Raw genomic sequence first — 20546 nt, forward strand, 5'->3', positions numbered from 1 at the left:
ACTATATATCATAGTGAATTGGAACGCCTCAGCACCTTGGTTGGCAGACCTTCAGAGAGTCACCCCCTTCACAACAGTGGCCTGTTGAGTCTGGACCCTGTTCAGGACAAGACGCCGCTGTACAGCCAGCTCCTTCAGGCATATAAGTGGTCAAACAAGGTAGGCCACGCTTTTCAAGTTTGCTCAGTAGTCAGTTGTAAGACTGAGTGGTGTTTGTGCAGAGCAGTTTCTTTCATGTTTTGTCAGCGATTCAAATGTTGACACATGAATTGTCACAAACTACTTAAATTATGTTTAGGCCGGATTACAAGTCCAATCTTGGAGAGTTTGTTTTACTTCGTCTTTATTTTTGCTATACCTCTAGAAAGATGTCTAGTATGAAGAGCACATGCATTATTTTGAAAGATTACTGATACTTTGCAGTTTCCATCAGCCTTTTTGTATTTGAAAAAACAAAGATTGTCAGATGGGTAATTTTCTTGTTTTTAAAAAGTTTGGACAGAACCATGGGTTTGGGAGTGCATTTGATGTAGCCAGCCATAGTGTTTGATGTATTACGAAGGTCTAAGTGCTGTCCTTTAGAGAATACACAGACGGCCCCTACTCCAATAGCTGACACACTTATGCCTGAAGTGATCTTGAACCTTTTACAATCATGTCCTCATTTTCAATGTCCTCTTTCACAAGGTAATTTGAATTTCCACTACATTATATTTTCACACAGTTCAGTGCCACAGCCAGTGTAACATTTGAGACAAGAATTACGTTTTGTCGTCCACATTTAAAGATAGGGTTACATTTGCCATTATCGGTGGGTTTAGGGTTCACTTTAGATTTTAAAACAATAGTTTTTAAATAATTTTCAAAGCTATTTTGTACATCGATTTACAGTGCCCTGCAGAAGTATTCAAAACCTGAATTACAAATGTTACATTGATGTTTCATGGCTGTTTTATATTTTATTTTAAAACACTAACACTCAAATATTGTAAGCTGACCTTGGATTTATGTTGAAGAATAGATACTGAAATATGTTGCTTTCATAACTATTCAAACCTGTTAAATACACTATTGATGCATGAACAAAATCTGCACCTTTATTCACTACTTGCACCGTTTGTTACTGAACTCATAACTACAGTATTTGATACGCTGCCGATTTTGCAGGTTTTCCTACGTACAAAGCATGTAGAAGTCTGTAATTTTTATCATAGGTACTCTTCAACTGAGTGACGGAATCTAAAACAAAAATCCACAAAATCACATTGTATGTTTTTTAAGTAATTATTCATTCCTTCATTCATTCATCTTCTTCCGCTTATCCGGGGCCGGGTCGCGGGGGCAGCAGTCTAAGCAGAGATGCCCAGACTTCCCTCTCCCCAGACACTTCCTCCAGCTCTTCCGGGGGGACACCGAGGCGTTCCCAGGCCAGCCGGGAGACATAGTCCCTCCAGCGTGTCCTAGGTCTTCCCCGGGGTCTCTTCCCGGTGGGACGGGACCGGAACACCTTCCCAGGAAGGCGTTCCGGAGGCATCCGAAACAGATGCCCAAGCCACCTCAGCTGACCCCTCTCGATGTGGAGGAGCAGCGGCTCTACTCTGAGCTCCTCCCGGGTGACCGAGCTTCTCACCCTATCTCTAAGGGATCGCCCAGCCACCCTGCGGAGAAAGCTCATTTCGGCCGCCTGTATCCGGGATCTTGTCCTTTCGGTCATGACCCAAAGCTCATGACCATAGGTGAGAGTAGGAACGTAGATTGACCGGTAAATCGAGAGCTTCGCCTTGCGGCTCAGCTCTTTCTTCACCACGACAGACCGATACATCGACCGCATTACTGCAGAAGCTGCACCGATCCGTCTGTCAATCTCCCGTTCCATCCTTCCCTCACTCGTGAACAGGACCCCTAGATACTTGCGGAAGATGATGCTATGCTATGCTAGCAGACACTAACTGCAGACAGTAAGTAAATCAAAAGGCACGTAACTGTCTTCCTTCCAGTTTGTTGTTGCTTTGCCAAAAGGAGGATAAAAGCAGTGGATCAATAGCAGTTTTCCGACTATTGATCAGTCCGCTGAGGCAGGCTGCATACCTCTGCTGTCTTTTCCTCTGTCTGCTTCTGACTTGCTTGCCAACTTGATGCCCCACGGTTGTTGGGGCAGGGCCCCCACCCAAATACACTCTCACTTTCACTTCCTATGGTGGTTTGTCTCACGGCAGATCAAACTCCTGATGTTGGGTGATCTTTCTTCGATGCTCTCTGGTATTTCCCCTTATTTATGACGTGTCAGTGCTTACCTACTGAATGGTCTTTCTGTAATTTGTGTTACACATTCTAGTAGATGTGCTTCTATGCCTCTTAAATGTTTTGTTAACGCCACAAGGGCTCTTACTGTATTTCTTCCTTGTCCAGGACTGAATTCGTGTCCTTGAAGCAAGTTGCCGTGTTCTGTGTAGAAGCTAGACATGCACAGAGGTTGGTAAAGGGAGGGGACGTCTTTGTCTTTCACTCTACCTTTGCCTCCCTGCAGGGTTTTTGTGGTGTTTTCCCACACTCAGGCCACAGCCCAGGGGTGAAGCGGAGTTAGAGGGATTAGCTCTGTCTCCCCCACGCCTCCAGAGTGGGCCCAGGGAAGGGCCAGGGCTCTGGTGCACGAGTATCCATGCTCCCTGTGCACTTGGCCCCAGACTGCAGTGCTGACCCTTTTCCCTGCCGTCTCTGTTATGTAAATACAATCGATAGGGGAATTACCAGTTCAGAAAACAGAGGTTCTTGAAGCTCAAATAATTGTGAAAGGTTCTGTGGTACACGGTTCTGTTCTGACTAGGCATTGGCAATGTGTAGATAAAAACACATTGTCCCATCCCATCATTCTGTTGGAAACCTGTACAAAGATGGTCACCCCCCCCCCCTCCCTCCACTGAACCCCACCCCCGCTTAACCCAGAGAATACACTTCATTAATATTGCATCTGAAAAATGTATTAATTACATTAAATTTTTTTGATCCACAACAGTGTGTCTGTGTGGATAGTGACTTAATTTTAGTGCTTTATCTTGAACATCTTTTCACAACTTATTTTAGCATATTGATTATGTGTTTTAAAACCAGTATTTAGACCCTCATTAAACAAGTACATCAGTGAAAAAGTGTTTTTGTAATTTCTTCAATCCAGCAATTGTTTTGGATGTGCATACAAAATAACTTTTTTTAAATGCTGACTTTCTAATGGAAAAGCTGCACCCATTGTGTTGACATTTCTATCGGGTCAGGTTGGAAATAAAGCATATTGCCTTTTTGGGAAAAGTCTCTGAATATAAAAATGTATTACTGGCAATTAATTGTTAGCATAAATTTGTGTTTCCTAGTGTTAAGGTTGTTATAAATAATGTTTAATGATACATTTGTTTTTGTCTCACACATTCATAGAAAAACTATTGACTGCTATGGTTGGCTTGGGCCAATTTTCTTCAAAGCTGATAGTTGGTTAGCCAGAACATAATTAGGATTAATTTGAATCTAGGTGCCCTATATTAATATCAAATACACCCCACTTGACTTCTGAACAATATGTTATATCTGTTTGCCTGCTTGCATGCTTGCATATGTACCAATCAAATGCAAGCATACAAATCATTTAGGTTTATCTGCAGATATACTTGCAAAAAATATCTGCAGAACCAATCCATACCTCCTGCATGCTTTTTACACATGATTTGATGATTGATCGATCCAACATTGCAATAGGTAAGGAGTGACCCCACCCTAATTTAACTAATAATTTCAACAATACCCCGTAATGACAAAGCAATTTTTTTTTATAATAAAGTCAGTCTATACACATCCATGCCACCCTCCTGCCCCCTACCCTGCCTGAATGTCACCCTTTTTAGTGTATTGTTATCTATAAAGGCATTTGGGGGCTTTGCAATGATGTCATCGTTGTTTGTATTTAGCTCAATAAACAGTGTGGAAAGTTGCCTAGCTAGCTAGCTAGCAGCTCATTTTAGTTTAGTTGCCCTGCTAACTAGGGAACTTTTTAGATTAGATTTCTTAGATTAGAGAACGCTCTAATCTAGAGTTTCTTAGATTTTCTTAGCTAGCAGTAGTGACAAGTACACTAGCAAAACACAACACTAGAGAAGAATCAGTCAGGAAGGCTAAGGAGAGAGCCATTGTTTGTGGCCACCACCTGCGAAACCATTCCCTTTTTTTTGGGGTTGTCTTCAAGTTGCCTCTCCATTGCACTTGTTGTCACTTTTTTGCACCAAAACAGGTGACAATGATTAACAATTGCTTCTGCTTCCTAACTGGACAGATTGGTATCTCTGAAGTTTAATTGACTTGGTGTTATGCTGTGATGATTGTGTTCCCTTCATGTTTTGGAGCAGTATATATATATCTTCAGATTTGTTTAATATAAAATGATTAAATATCTGACTCGTACAGTTAGGTCTGGAAATAATTGGACACTGACACAAGTTTATTTTGGCTGTTTACCAAAATATATTCAAGTTAGATTTAAATAATGAATATTATTAAAGTGCAGTCTCCCAGCTTTAATTGGAGGGTATTCACATCCAAACTGGAGGAAGAGTATAGGAATTACAGCTCTTTTAATATCCTTTTTCAAGGGACCAAAAGTAATTGCACAATTGACTCAAAAGCTGTTTCATGGACAGGTCTGGGCTATTCCTTCATTTTTTCTTCATCAATTAAGCAGGTGAAAGGTCTAAAGATTCCAGGTGTGGCATTCATATTTGGAAGCTGTTGCTGTGAACCCACAACATGCGGTCAAAGGAGCTCTCAATGCAAGTGAAACAGGCCATCCTTAGGCTGCAAAAAAAAAAAAAATCTGAGAGAAAGCGGGAACATTAGGAGGTGCCAAATCAACCGATTGGTACATTCTAAGAAAAGAACACACCGGTGAGCTCTGCAACACAAAAAGGCCTGGACGTCCACGGAAGACAACAGTGGTGGATGATCGTAGGATCCTTTCCATGGTAAAGAAAAACCCCTTCACAACCTCCAGCCAAGTGACAAACACTCTCCAGGAGGCAGGGATATCATTACCCCAGTCTACCATAAAGAGAAGACCTCACAAGAGCAAATACAGAGGGTTCAACACAAGGTGCAAAACATTCATATTTCTCAAGAATAGAAAGGTCAGATTTAGCCAAAAAACATTTTAAAAAGCCAACCCAGTTCTGGAACAGCATTCTTTGGACAGTGACACAAAACATACTGTGAAAGCAACCCAGTTTTTTAAGGCAAAGAAGTGGAATATTCTGCAATGGCCTAGTAAATAACATGATCGCACCATGATCGAGCATGCATTTCACTTGCTGAAGACAACTTAAGGCAGAAAGACCCACAAACAAACAACAACTGAAGACCACTGCATTAAAGGCCTGGCAAAGCATCACAAAGGAGGAAACCTTGTGGTTGATGTCCATGCGTTCCAGACTTAAAGCAGTCGTCATTGCCTGCAAAGGATTCTCAACAAAGTATTGAAAATGAACATTTTGTTTATGATTTGTGTTAATTCGTCCAATTACATTTGAGCCTCTGAAATAAGGGGACTGTGTATGAAAATGGTTGCAATTCCTAAATGTTTCATACGATATTTTTGTTCAACCCTTTGAATTGAAGCTGAAAGTCTGTTGGGTTCTTAAGCAACGTGAATTATGTTGTGTTGCAGATCAAGACGATACCTGACAATTTCAGCTGCCATTGTGCTGACATCTCCCCCTCCCCCGTGCTGTCCCTGTCCTTGTCCATCTGGTCATGCTTCCGACCTGGACTAAGTTTAAATAGACTCTGGAATCAGCCCACACACATTTATTAGTTATTACAGTTTGTACTCTTAATATGTTCACCCGGCACAGCCAGAAGTGGACTGGTCACCCCTCTGAGCCTGGGTCCTCTCTAGGTTTCTTCCTAAATTTCAGCCGCCTTAGAGTTTTTCCATGCCACTGAAATTCAACACTACTGTTGTTTGCTCCTTGGGGTTTAAGGCCAAGTGTTTTGTAAAAGCACTTTGTGACAACCACTGCTGTATAAATACATTTGATTGATGTATTAGCTAACTCCTCTGACCTCAGTGTATTTCTATGTAAAAATGCACACACTCTTACACATGATTTGACTTATCTCTTCAAATCACAGTTGCTTATGACTAGAGAATATAATCCCGTTTAGTTTACTACATCAGTATTTACTGCCAAATATAATTGCCAGGTAAATCAGTGCATTAGCCTGCATGTTTTTTAGTCCTTAATTCAACGGTGGACCTCTTTCTCATAGGCTGTACAATTATAATATAAATTAATTTTAAAATCAAATCAGAGCAATTTACTCCTTTTTTCCCCTCCCCCTTCTTCTTCCTGTCACATACTTCATTAATGGAATTCTACATCTCTACAACATTACACAGCGGCCAGTCTATCATTGTCAATTACGTCTTGGCTGTCGGTTCCTTGTCTGCATCCCTGTTTAATGACTGATAACAATGTGATTAACACGCTTCGTTCTCTGCCTGCAGCCCTAACCAAGGCACCAGGGAGCACTGAGACGTCTAAGTGGTTGCTTATCTCCCCGCTAACACGCTAAACTCACTCCAGCAGAGACTTCACTCTGGCTTCCCTGGTGATTTACCTGGAGGCTGCGAAGTTCGGGTTGGGCTTTGTCCTGGTCTGAACTAGCGTTGATAGCAGATTAAGCCCATCCTCACTACAAAACATCCTCTGAGCACCCCCCCTGGATGCATCAGTGGCACCGAAGAGCCTGCTATGGGATGCCTTTGTGTCTGTCCACTGACTGTATGCAGACACTACACACACTGCAACACACACACACGCAGGTCACATTTACAGAGTGCTGCTACTGTTAATTATCCATCCACTGCCACCTTCACCTACATGTACATAAACCACAACGGTCAGGACTCACGCACATCCACTGCCACCTTCACCTACATGTACATAAACCACAACGGTCAGGACTCACGCACATCCACTGCCACCTTCACCTACATGTACATAAACCACAACGGTCAGGACTCACGCACATCCACTGCCACCTTCACCTACATGTACATAAACCACAACGGTCAGGACTCACGCACATCCACTGTACTGGTTGACTTAGTTGCCCCGACTAAGCCTATCACTGTTAGTATTAAGTGAAGCGTGTCACACACACATGATTCTGTTCTTGTAAAGATGTTCAGGTCACAAATATCAAAGATGTTTTTAGACGTGCATATGGGTAGAGAATAGGCGAAAGTAAAAAAATGCAGGAATGTTGGATGGATAACTCTTAACTCATCAGAACTTAATGGGAAAAAAGTCCTCACTAATGATCTGTCCCCTATGGTTATATATATTCATCAGACAAATGGCAAACAGTTGGTATCCAGCTATCTGTTGTCTTTTGCAGAACTACCTCAAATGATGTTTTTATTTTTTTCCATGCCTCTAGATATTTGTTTTGTTAAATCACTGTGGTGATTAGGGATTTACCGATTGATAGGCCCACAACCAGAATCAGATGATTTCTGCTTAAATTTCGGCTGATGCCCCTTCCTAATTCCTTATATTATGCCAAAAACTTCTATAACCCCTAATGGAATCCCTGGGTTAAATTATTAACCTAACACCTGAGAATTATTTTATATAAGAAATATAGTATGTCACAGAAGTGAGTACACCCCTCACATTTTTGTAAATATTTGAGTATATCTTTTCATGTGACCATACTGAAGAAATGACACTTTGCTACAATCTAAAGTAGTGAGTGTACAGCTTGTATAACAGTGTAAATTTGCTTTCCCCTCAAAATAACTCAACACACAGCCATTAATGTCTAAAACCCTTGCAACAAAAGTGAGAACACCCCTAAGTGAAAGTGACCAAATTATGCCTAATTAGCCATTTTCCCTCCCTGGTGTCATGTGACTTGTTAGTGTTACAATGTCTCAGGTGTGAATGGGGAGCAGGTGTGTTAAATTTGGTGTCATCGCTCTCACACTCCCTCATACTGGTCACTGGAAGTTCAACATGGCACCTCATGGCAAAGAACTCTCTGAGGATCTGAAAAAAAGAATTGTTGCTCTACATAAAGATGGCATAGGCTATAAGAAGATTGCCAAGACCCTGAAACTGAGCTGCAGCACAGTGGCTAAGACCATACAGCGGTTTAACAGGACAGGTTCCACTCAGAACAGGCCTCGCCATGGTCGACCAAAGAAGTTGAGAGCACATGCTCTGCGTCATATCCAGAGGTTGTCTTTGGGAAATAGGCATATGAGTGCTGTCAGCATTGCTGCAGAGGTTGAAGGGGTGGGGGGGTCAGCCTGTCAGTGCTCAGACCATACGCCGCACACTGCATCCATTTGGTCTGCATGGCTGTCGTCCCCGAAGGAAGCCTCTTCTATAGATGCCCCTTTCAAACACACCTCGAGGACGACCACTGCCTTGCTAAAGAAGCTGAGGGTAAAGGGGATGGACTGGCCAAGCGTGTCTCCAGACCTAAACCCTATTGAGCATCTGTGGGGCATCCCACAGAAGGTGGAGGAGCGCAAGGTCTTTAACATCCAGCAGCTCCGTGATGTCGTCATGGAGGAGTGGAAGAGGACTCCATTGGCAACCTGTGAAGCTCTGGTGAACTACATGCCCAAGGGGGTTAAGGCAGTGCTGGAACATAATGGTGGCCATACAAAATATTGGCACTTTGGGCCCAATTTGGACATTTTCACTTAGGGGTGTACTCACTTTTGTTGCCAGGGTTTTAGACATTGATGGCTCTGTGTTGAGTTATTTTGAGGGGACGGCAAATTTACACTGTTATACAAGCTGTACACTCACTACTCTACATTGTAGCAAAGTGTCATTTCTTGGGTGTTGTCACATGAAAAGATATACTCTCAAATTGACTAAAATGTGAGGGGTGTACTCACTTTTGTCAGATATTGTATATATCGGATTGGTCCCTGAAAAAAAAATAATATATATATATATTATTGGTTGACCCAGTATATTTTTCCGGGCCTATTCCAATACCGGTTTATTATTGATCAAGGAGACCAATGACCGATATTTGGGTCTGAGATATATTTCCAGTAAAAATGCTCTTAATTTTTCTGACAACATTTTAAGTAATAGAAAACCGAACAGTTGAAACATTTATATTTTGCAGAATGAAGTGCCCGGAGCACCTTTCACAGGAAATGCTAATGCTAAACTAAATAGCTTCCCAAATCAGGTACATTTACAGTTTACAATCTGTCAGGTTTCTTTCCTCTATAAATGAATGACACTTATGTAACTTACATTTTTCTGTGGTGTAGCCATCTGCAATTAAAGGGGGTTTCAAAAGAGAAAGTTAAGGGTCTAAGAACTAAAATATGATTAAATTATTAGAGCACAAAAATGCTTCACTTATTACAGCACGAAAGCATTGGAAAGCTTTTGTGTGTAAGTTGGTTCAAATTCTATCAACTTTAATGTATTAACGTTTTAACAGGGAGTGTTTCTGCTATTGCATCATGCTTTTAATATGACCGTCCTCAAATGTTTAGCTAGTCCGCTGACCGAATTAACGGTAAACAAATAAATGTTAAAGTTACACTAGCTGTCGTATTCAAAAAACGCTCGTTAATTCAAGACTCGTTGTTAGCTACCGGTGTAACACTCGTTCATGTATTTTGCTAGGTAGCCAATATAGTAAATTGCAAATGAAAGGCATCAGAATTTCCTCACAACGTTAGCAAAGTTGTCGTTACTTTTGCTAAAACATATATGTATACGGGCGAGTATTCTGTTATATATTAAATGTTACCATACTAAGAATGTTGTTTTTATTTGAGTATTTGTTTTTAGGCTATTGTATTTTTATATTTGTTTATTTTTAAAGCACACTGAATTGCTTCTAGTTCTAGTTCATTTCCGGTGGAGTAACTATAGTCCACAAAAAAAATTAAACTGGGTATTGTCATCATAGAAAAATATCATAATGAGGTTAATGTTTGTTGCAACTTCTGTTCCGATTATTGTGGTATTTATAGCAACGTCAGCATTCTTACTTCTCGCCTCCGCCATGCATCTCTTTGTGTTCTTCCTTCCAACGTGTCTCTCAAAAATATGACATAGTGTTTATTGAGTATTTATTTATGACCAATCTGAATTCTGCGGGCAGGACATTGAGCAATAGCCGAAACCGTTCAGAGATGTAGCTGCCAGAGAAGCGCATTTAAAACTAAGTATGGGCCTAATTGAGTTTGATTTCTGAAAGCTGCCGTGTTTAAAATAATGAGAGTATCAACGGTTGCATTCCAGAATAATCAAATGCGTTTAGACATGCCTGATGTGTTTCTGCTTTATTAGATTTAAGGCACAAATGGTTTCTTTCTGAAATCATTTTGTGCCAACCTAAAATGTACAGTAAACAGTCTTCTGTAAAAACAGGTGAAGTAGATGTTACCTTGTAGGTTGATTAGGCAACTTCTGATATTTTTGGAACTGTTAATTAAAATTCCTCAGGGTACAGCCTCCTGCAGTTGCAAGCAGAGAACAGAAAATATGTTTGATAAAAAAATTAAACCTGCATACAATAGTGGATTTATAATCATACAGAAGATTACTATATTTATTTTTCATTGCATGAACTCAACATTCAGAATATTGAAATTGCAACATGGTAACACATTGTTAAGCTATGATATTCTTTATAACACTTGAAAGCAAATTAGAAATTATTGCAAGGGTTGACAAAATATTTTAGTTATTGATAGCTTAATTTAGTTTAGTAAGTTGTGTAAATTGTGGAATAAAGTGGATGAAAGTGGAATAAGGAACTGTCTGTCCAGTTGCTTTTTTATCATAACTCTTTCTAAAGGTTTTTGGCAATGAACACAAGAGTTTTCTGTTTTCTAGGTTTATGAAAACTACTGCATTCAGATCGTTGATTGTTCAGATCAAGATGAAATATCAAAACGCTAGGTATGTTACCGAAAATTATATTTGTTTTTAGGGTAAACATCTATACCTGATATTTAATTATTTGTATTAAGGCTACAAGAGAATGTGTTGCCCTAAATAATTTAGAAAAATGAATTAAGGCTAGACTAGACAAAAAAAGAAAATAGGTTTAACGTTTTCCCCCTAAAATGAGTTTTATATTATGAGTATCCTATGCATACCATTGGCGGCATTTGTATGCCGGCAATGGTTTTCAAATTGTTAACCAATGAATGATCTCCATTCTTTTTTTGGGTTAATCCTGCCAATTACTTCATACACACGCCTGATCCTCCCCAAAGACGTTTTTTAACAAGAATTGATCATTATCACTCCTGTGGTGGTGAATGAAACTACGTGAAGGAAGTCTGAGTATGTAGAGCTCAGATTGTTTGCTGTCCTTATTTTCATTTTTAGATGATCATCTTTTGATACTTGTGAAGAGCCAATTGCTTTGGTCAAAAAAAGTTAAAGTAAATAACCCAACCACATTTATTCAAGTATTTTATTTTTTATTCAGTTGTCCTCCAACACCACTTACCAAAGAGTATCTCCTACCTGGGTACAATTGAAGGAGTTAAAATGCCTCTCATTGTTCATCCAGTTTTATCTAGCTTTAGTGTATAGATGTGACGAGGCCACAGATGTAGAGGGCAAAACTGTATCCTGAAGACTGCATTGCTGAATTTCCCCTCAACCCATCCAGCCCTGTCTGCTTCCGCAAGGTCACTTTGCCAGCGGCAGTCATACTTTTCCCACTTAAAAGCAAGTGGCCAGTGTATGCAAACTCAGGCCGCTAATGAGTTCAAAGATTAAGGAGTAACAATTAGTCCAACCCTTCAGAAAAGGGATCCCTTGTTACACTTAGATTGCATTAACTTTAATCAGAGACGGTTCCTTATGTTTCTTTTGCCGAATGCTGTGCTGACATTTAACTCACTAGTCACTTTTATGCATTACAATTCAATGTAACATGAAACTTACTCATGTGGCTTGTGAACAACCGCACTTATTGGGTGTGAAAAGCCATGTGTATTGGCCACGTGAACATCGTTTCCATAGCAATGTCATTGGTAATATCAGTATCTCTATTAAAGTAGCCCAATCAGAAAACACTGAGGTCAAAACAAGTACTGAGGATTTATTTCTCTGTACAGTCCGGATTTTGCACCAGCAGGTTTTATGTCTCAGTAATCTGTTGAACGAGGCTGTCAGAGCCGACGACTGACAGGGTCCCTCACCCATGTTAGCATCAGAGTGCAGGAAGCTGTCCTCAAAACGCCTCGGCTCTGCCCGATCTGTAATGATGGAGCACAAGTCTGTAGATTGCTGTGACAGGCACGACTAATAGGCTGGTCAGTTTGGAAGGTCTGGACTGTGAGGGGCGGGGAAATCAACTTTTAAGAAGCAGCGACCTTTTGAAAATATGCTGCTCAGAGAAAAGATGTTTGATGTTCGAACTTTGCCAGCTTGGATCCCTTATTAGTTCTCAGACAAGGGGACTGTAATGCTTGGAGAACAGTTGCCTCTGTTTGCTTTCTCTTGGTAATTCCTCATTAAAAAGTTCAGGACTGCAGGGGACCTCTGATAACAGATTCCAAATATTTGTTTTCTGAATACCACACATTCGTCTGTAACTGCTCATGTCTGATGCTTTCAGAAGGACCTTTTCATCTTAGATTTTTTTTTATTCTTTGCAGTGTGTTTTACTGCAACTAACCTACATGTTTTGTTGAACTCCATGGGCATGATCATTTTCAGCCCATCATGGTCTATAAGCAACCCGACTATTAGAATATTTCATAGTTTTTCACACACTTTCTCAGTTGTATTAGCCTATGCCTTCAGCTGTTGCCATGCCAATTTGTGCGACCATGTTGTTTCTGAGAACTAAGTGCTTATATCTGTGGTGTAAATTGGAGGTTGCCCTAAGTAAGAAGTTTCAGTTCAGTTTTTTATTAATGAGATTATATATATATATATGGAAAATGTTTAGTAATTCCGGCTGCGGTCATACGCTCTTATTAAAACGTGGTTGCACTGTCACACAGCTTCATCTCCTTGTTCAATCACAGCCAGTAGAAACTTATTTAAACCCAAATTAGTTTCCTGTGAGGAATATGTGCGATCTCATTTGTGTTTCCCACAACCCTGATTTATGAGACGCAGGTTCCAGCACTGTAGCTGATTTTTAAAGTGTAACTGAATTGAAACACTTACCTTCTTTGAATACAGTCATGTGGCATCATAATGAGTCAAAATATAATACAAAATCTAATTACAGTGATTTTGATAATGAACTAAGACTTTGCAGTGCAATGTGTATGAGGGTCGGGGTTGGTGGATGGTGGGGATTTCTAAAGAAATGTTCCTCACCTTTTCCCTGTTCTGCCTGTATCTACTTTTGAAAAAGTTTGAGGTAATCAAGGACAGTTAGCGTGGAGATAGAACGTGCACAGTTTGCTTGTATGAAATAACACCTGCCCTGTCCAACTGAGTGATATTTAGCAGTGAGGTCTACAGGGGTGCCAAGTAAATTTTTTTTAATAATAATACTTGTTCGTGCAAAACCTTTTATTGATAAAACATTTATCATCCCAGATTTTTGTCTTTCAGCCAAACAAAACCTGATTTAATGGATGTGTGGCAGAATTCTAATATTTTTTCATGTGTATTTTCAATGAAAGTCTGCTGTGGACAGAGGAGATTGGTGGCAGGTACCAGTAGAGCATCTGTCCATTAACCAAAAAATGGTCAGATTGAGTTCTCTTCCTGCACGGTTAACATCTGTAGTTCCGTTGCTGTCCAAGGCTGTTCACCCAAATTACTTGGTTTGTTCGCTGGTAAAATAAACAATTCCAGTAGCCTCAAAAATGTGATTATTTATTATCCTGGTCATTGAGGAGGAAGGATTGAAGAGAGATTTTTTAGAGGAACGGGTGAAGAGGCGTAACAGAGCAGAGAATGTATCTTTTCCAGCATTAGTTTTTCTATGGAGGTCTATGAAGGTGTTACATATGGTGAACATAACATTGACAGCCTCATTTGCAATGTGAGGCACATTTAATTTTGTAACACACAAGTTGTGAAGGGTGAATTGATATAGGACATTTGACATCTTGCAAATACACTTTGTTAGAGTAGTCCCTTTTAAAATCCAGACAGTCTATGAATATTTAGTAGAGGTGAGAACAAATAGTTTTTAATTTTCGAAAATAAGTGAATCTATTTTTCGAAAGTTACAAAAATGTCACGGCTAGTGAAACCATAATGATATGCACATTGCCTAATGATTCTTTATTTTTGTATTAAGATCTTGCATGCGCTCACCAAATATTGTTTGGTTTTTGTTAATTGTATATAATTTATTCCTATTAAGCTTCCTTCCCAGGTTATTTTATTATTCTGTGGAACTGGAACGTATCGGTATATCTGTTTGATTTAATGCAGACTGCAACGTGACTCTGTCTTGACAACGTTTGCGATTGTAATTAATAGAAAATGTTGTAACAATAATTTTAAATGAATCACTTGTTATAAAATACTAACCACTTGACAGGCCTGTACATTAGGTTATTTGCTGCTATTAGGGCTTTTCTGAATCTGAATATCACCCGATTTAAAAGTAGCTATATCTAGCCAAATAGTTTATTCTAAAATGTTATTGAGGTTAACTACATTTTTAAATAAAACATTGAATTGATTGCATAACATATCACAGTACTTATTTAATACCTCTCTTTTTGAGTGGGTTGGGTCAACTATTTGACGGCCAAAGCTGAGGAATTATTGATAGTGAAAGTATTTGTCATGCACACCACTAATATTTACAAGGCTTCTTTCCATCTCACTCTTCATTGAATCTAGGCAATTGTCAACAACACTTGTCATGGAATATTCCAAGTCTAGTTTAATTAAGAGAGAGGGTAAGGTTGTGATATACACATCAATAAAGCATTGGGAAGAGGAGGAATTTGACAGCTCAGACGACTGTCTACATTGTTCGATCCTTGTGCCTAATATTACGTTTCTGTTTTCTCTCTTTAAAGACTAATTAACCCCATGTCACCCCATCTCTCTTTGTGCCTGTTGTCTTCTACATCCCCTCTCATTCACTGCTTCCTCTTTGCTGCCTTTGGAAAAGTCCTAGTTCAGGAAATTCTAAATATATGTTCATCTGTCATAATTCCAAATTTGGTCCAACTGTCATAATTCAGTATCAAAGTTCATCTTATTTCCTTCTACTCAGTACCTCCTGAATTACATAATTCTGCCGAAGTGGAATTCTTTGAAAAAACAGCCAATCCTTGCATATTATGCTAGATTTTCCACATGAAGCCAGTGAATGTGCAATTTCCACATTATCAAAAAACGGACCCATTGCTGTTGTGCGTAGCACCAAACACTGCGCATTTAATGTGTAATGTGGTTCAATAAAGCAACATGCCAACAAACCTGCCTCGTCAGTGCATTTGTGACAAAATCATAACATATTGCTATGCAAAATAAAAAAACATTTAAAAAAATTGCAAAACAGGTCTAGGTAGATTCCTGTAGGGACAGGTGTCTTCCCTGTGATAAAGAAAAGTAATGGCAAATTTTAAATCAGGCTCCATGTAACTACTGTTTTACAGTCACGGTCATCAATTGCCCCTCTATGAGTCCCTCGTCGGTCTTTGTTTTTGTTTTACGTTTCATTGAGCTTTTTTCCGATCTGAAATGTGAATTAAATGGTTTATTCAGGCTTACTTTGGTGCTTCCACAGGTCCTGTGGTAAAACCCTCGGCCTTTTGGTGTGATTATGCTGGCTGGGGAGGGTTGTGGAGGTTGGGGAGACAGCTGGCTCTAATTGAATGGAATGGGTAGCAGGGGACTACAGCTCATGTTGGAGCTCAATGGAGATAATGACAGGTTGTATTCACACAGCCCCTGCTGCTTCCGCTCTCCCACACGCTTTGGAACTTGACTGAAAACAGGGAAGAACGGTCGGTGCTGTAAATGTAGAGTGTATTTCATTTATTTATATACACACACACACACACACACACACACACACAATACACTAAAATATTTATGTATATCTACACCTGTGTGCATATAGTACCAGTCAAAATTTGGGGCGCACCTACTCATTTGAAGGGTTTCCAAGTTGTAGAATAATTGCGAACACATTAAAACTATGACGATGCATATGGAATCGTGTATTAACCAAAAAAGTGTCTTGAATGTTATTCTACAATGTGGAACAAAAGTTAAAATAAACAAATACCCTTGAATGTGTGCGTGTGCGCTAACTGGTTCTGCATATCCACGTCTCCACACAGAGTGGCTAATCAATGCACCTGTGTTCATCTACTAAGCATTTAAATATTCTGTTGTTTGACCTTGATTTTTAATTTAGGAATAATCCAGAATACTGGAATTTAATATTTAATATATTTTTGTTTTACTCTGCTTTGTGCGTGCCCTAAATTTGTCAACTTAGATCATGTGCTACTTGTAAAAATAAATGTTCACCAAAAAGCCCTGAAGTAAAAATAACATTTTGAAATTGAAGTACAGTCATGCCTCTTTATTTTTGAAGAGTTGTTTAAAACCTATGTCTGTTTAAGTGGAGGGAAGCTTTTGACCCACATCATGGCATCACAGTGCGATCAGATTATAATTGATTTATGACTATTCATCTGGCAATGTGGTGGGATCTAGATCAGCCTAATCTATGTAAACCCAGAACCTAAGTCTTGTATTATTGGACATAATTGTTCATAATTAGGTTTTGGGTCAAAACCGGAACAAAGAGTCCACCCCCCTCCTTTTTCAATTTACTAACAACCTAATGGGCCAAATCTTCCCTTTGAATGGAAAGACCTGAGAATGTAGGACTTAGCCAAGCCACAGAGACTGATGCTATGTGTTAACTCACCCAGACCGTTGCTTCATGACAGACCTGCGGTACTTGACTTTTACTGTAGTTATGTAGCTACTAACACCATTGGACAAATGGGCTGAGGCAACAGTCTCCTCTACAGCTTTTATATATATTTCTGTCCATTGGATTTGCTGTGTTTAGCATTCAGTTTGGGCTGGGTACCATGGATCCAGGCCTAACAAACTAGCCTCATTAGTCTCAAAGAGGAGGCTCGGTCAATTAAAATAATTCCCTGTTAGCACAGCTGCTTTGGTCAGCCAAATTAAGCCAGGGGAGCACTGCCTCTTGCCTAGTGAACGGTGCTCCGTAGCTGCACATGTTGGCTAATTAGTTTAAGAGGAGGAATATTTTAATAGCAATTAATGAGCTGCGGGATTCTGTTAGCCCTATTGTAAGTGCTCGTCTATGTATGAGCCCTGTGATGAATCCCCAAAGAAGAGAGGTGATGTACTAGAGGATAGCTAGTGAATTCTGTCCAGATGAGACCTGCCACCTGTTTGCACTGCAGCCTTTTAGGCAGAGTTCCTCCTCTGTCCAGTGTCTGTGTTCTTTTGCCCATTTTAATCTTTTCATTCGCTAGTCTGAGAGATGGATTTCTTTGCGACTCTGCCTAGAACGCCAGCATCCTGGCCTCTTCACTGTTGACGTTGAGACTGGTGTTTTGCAGGAACTATTTAATGAAGCTTCCAGTTGAGGACCTGTGTGAACAGTATGGGCTGTTCTTTGAAAGGGAGTGGTACACGGTTTACGAGATCTTCAGTTTCTTGGACATTTCTCACATGGAATAGCCTTCATTTTTCAGAACAAGAATACACTGACTAGTTTCAGAAGTTTCTGGTAATTTTTAGCCTGTAATTGGAGCCACAATTGCGGATGCTTAAGATACTCAACTAGTCCAAAGAAGGACTGCTTTATTGCTTCTTTAATCAGCATACGTTTTTTCAGCTGTGCTAACATAATTGCAAAAGGGTTTTCTAATGATCACATAGCCTTTTAAAATGATGAACTTGTATTAGCACACACAACATCCCATTGGAACACAGGAGTGATGGTTGCTGATAATGGGCCTCTGTACGCCTATGTAGATACAGTACTACATAATAAATCTGCAGTTTCCGGTTACAATAGTCATTTATAAGATACAGTGAGGGAAATAAATATTTGATCCTCTGCTGATTCTGTACGTTTGCCCACTGACAAAGAAATTATCAGACTAATTTTAATGGTATATTTATTTGAACAGTGAGAGACAGAATAATGAAAAAAGACTAACAGAAAAACGCATGTCAAAAATGTTATAAATTGATTTGCATTTTAATGAGTGAAATAAGTATTTTATCCCCTCTCAATCAGGAAGATTTCTGGCTCCCAGGTGTATTTTATACAGGTAATGAGCTGAGATTAGGAGCACACTCTTAAAGGGAGTGCTCCTAATCTCAGCTTGTTACCTGTATAAAAGACACATTTCCACAGAAGCAAGTCAATCAATCAGATTCCAAACTCTCCACCATGGCCAAGACCAAAGAGCTGTCCAAGGATGACAGGGACAAGATTGTAGACCTACACAAGGCTGGAATGGGCTACAAGACCATCGCCAAGCAGCTTGGTGAGAAGGTGACAACAGACGGTGAGATTATTTGCAAATGGAAGAAACTCAAAAGAACTGTCAATCTGCCAACAGTTGGGGCTCCATGTAAGATCTAACCTCGTGGAGTTACAATGATCATGAGAACGGTGAGGAATCAGCCCAGAACTACATGGGAGGATCTTGTCAATGATCTCAAGGCAGCTGGGACCATAGTCACCAAGAAAACAATTGGTAACACACTACTCCGTGAAGGACTGAAATCCTGCAGCGCCCGCAAGGTCCCCCTGCTCAAGAAAGCACATGTACAGGCCCGTCTGAAGTTTACTAATGAACATCTGAATGATTCAGAGGAGAACTGGCTGAAAATGTTGTGGTCAGATGAGACCAAAATCGAGCTCTTTGGAATCAATTCAACTCGCCGTGTTTGGAGGCGGAGGAATGCTTCCTATGACCCCAAGAACACCATCCACACCATCAAACATCGAGGTGGAAACATTATGCTTTGGGAGTGTTTTTCTGCTAAGGGGACAGGACAACTTCAACTTCACCTATATACAATTTATAACCATTTTGACATGCGTTTTTCTGTTAGTCTTTTTTTATTATTCTGTCTCTCACTGTTCAAATAAATATACCATTAAAATTAGACTGATCATTTCTTTGTCAGGTGGCAAACGTACAAAATCAGCAGGGGATCAAATACTTCCCCCCCTCACTGTAGCACTGTAAACATTTAACAAATAAACTTACCATGCACTCCAAAAGAAATGACTTTAGTTTGACTTTCAGGCGCCTAATACTTTTTCATAGTACTGTACATATATATTTATACTTACCATTTTCTTACCAGTACCGATTTGCTGTTATTTGACTTGTTCACACCCTGATTTATAAATCCTGGTGTCATTTGCAGTTACATTTTGGCTTTGAAATAGAGAGATTGTTGGTCACATTGAACACCAGCCATTGGACTGATTCTGATTGAAACACCTGTGTGTTCTGCTTGGTTTCCATCTGTTTCACGCCATTTCATCAGTCGGGGAGTCGAGCTGCTGACAGGCTTCTGCCGCTTCCACATCAAAGTGAGAGTTGCTTTACTTGCCATGCATCGCTCCCAAATGAACGACAGGAGGAGAGGGGGAGTCAGAGTGGGAAGGAGTAGAGGATTTAGTTGGGCTACTAAACCAAATATTTCTCCTTTTAAGTGAGCAGATTGTTGTTAGGCTTGGGATTTAGCTTTGGGAAACTGGTCGGCTACAACGTCTCAATTAAACTTCATAATGACTCACACTTGTCTTATGTTTCCTGTACTCTCTGCCAATAATGTTTTTCTGTGAGTCTTCAGATTTTGTGTGGGCTAGTCGCGGCTAGAACAAAGTACAAATTATAGTACACCATGTTTCTAATAGTAAGCGCTTCAACTTGTCGAGTGTCTGTTTACTCAAGGTTACGTTTCCACCGCTATGAACTGAGATCTTCGAGGGCTTCTCCTTAGCGGCAGATAAAAAGCAGGATATTTTCTATTTATTTTCCTGCAATTGTACCCATGTTGTCATGTGGCAAAGTCCCTTTCAGATGTTCGAGCATGCACCTGTACCTCTAATAATACTAGCAAGACTTGTTTTTGCCATACAATGCATTGCACACTCAGGGCACAAACAGGGCAGACTCTGACACATCTGTATCAGGCCTTGTCATTCCAAAAACAACCCTGAAATGGACCTCTTCCTATCTGGGCTTCTGGTTTTAAGTTAAATCACCTCTGCCTTTCATACCCAGTCAATGTAGTATTAAGATTCTCTCCCACGTTGTCATTGGACATGCTGGCACTGAGAAAACCCTTACAGAGAGATGGCTCTACTTGGTCTGAAAAAAGTATTCCTAATCGTAAATAATATACAGATATTTAAGTTGGTGCTTGTAGTGCTTACATACACATGTTATATGTGGGATTTATTCCATAGTAGTAAAAGTGCAGCGCATTGAAAACGAACACCCCCGGTTGTACTTTTTA

The 20546-nt window shown here is 39.9% G+C and overlaps 1 protein-coding gene across 3 annotated transcripts in view; it reads left to right on the plus strand.

Annotated features, from left to right (window-relative positions):
- med27 (mediator complex subunit 27) overlaps window positions 1–20546 on the plus strand; it is a 51076-nt gene that overhangs the window by 1457 nt on the left and 29073 nt on the right. For all 3 annotated transcript variants that reach the window (XR_002197719.2, XR_004576728.1, XM_010877156.4), the window contains exon 2: window positions 15–159. Coding sequence is in view for 1 of the 3 variants with exons in the window: in XM_010877156.4 (XP_010875458.1) it covers window positions 15–159 (145 nt within the window). In the remaining 2 variants the exon portion in view is untranslated. The remainder of the gene's footprint in view (window positions 1–14; window positions 160–20546) is intronic.

Source organism: Esox lucius, chromosome 13 (genome assembly GCF_011004845.1).
Source record: "Esox lucius isolate fEsoLuc1 chromosome 13, fEsoLuc1.pri, whole genome shotgun sequence".
Lineage (NCBI taxonomy): Eukaryota > Metazoa > Chordata > Actinopteri > Esociformes > Esocidae > Esox > Esox lucius.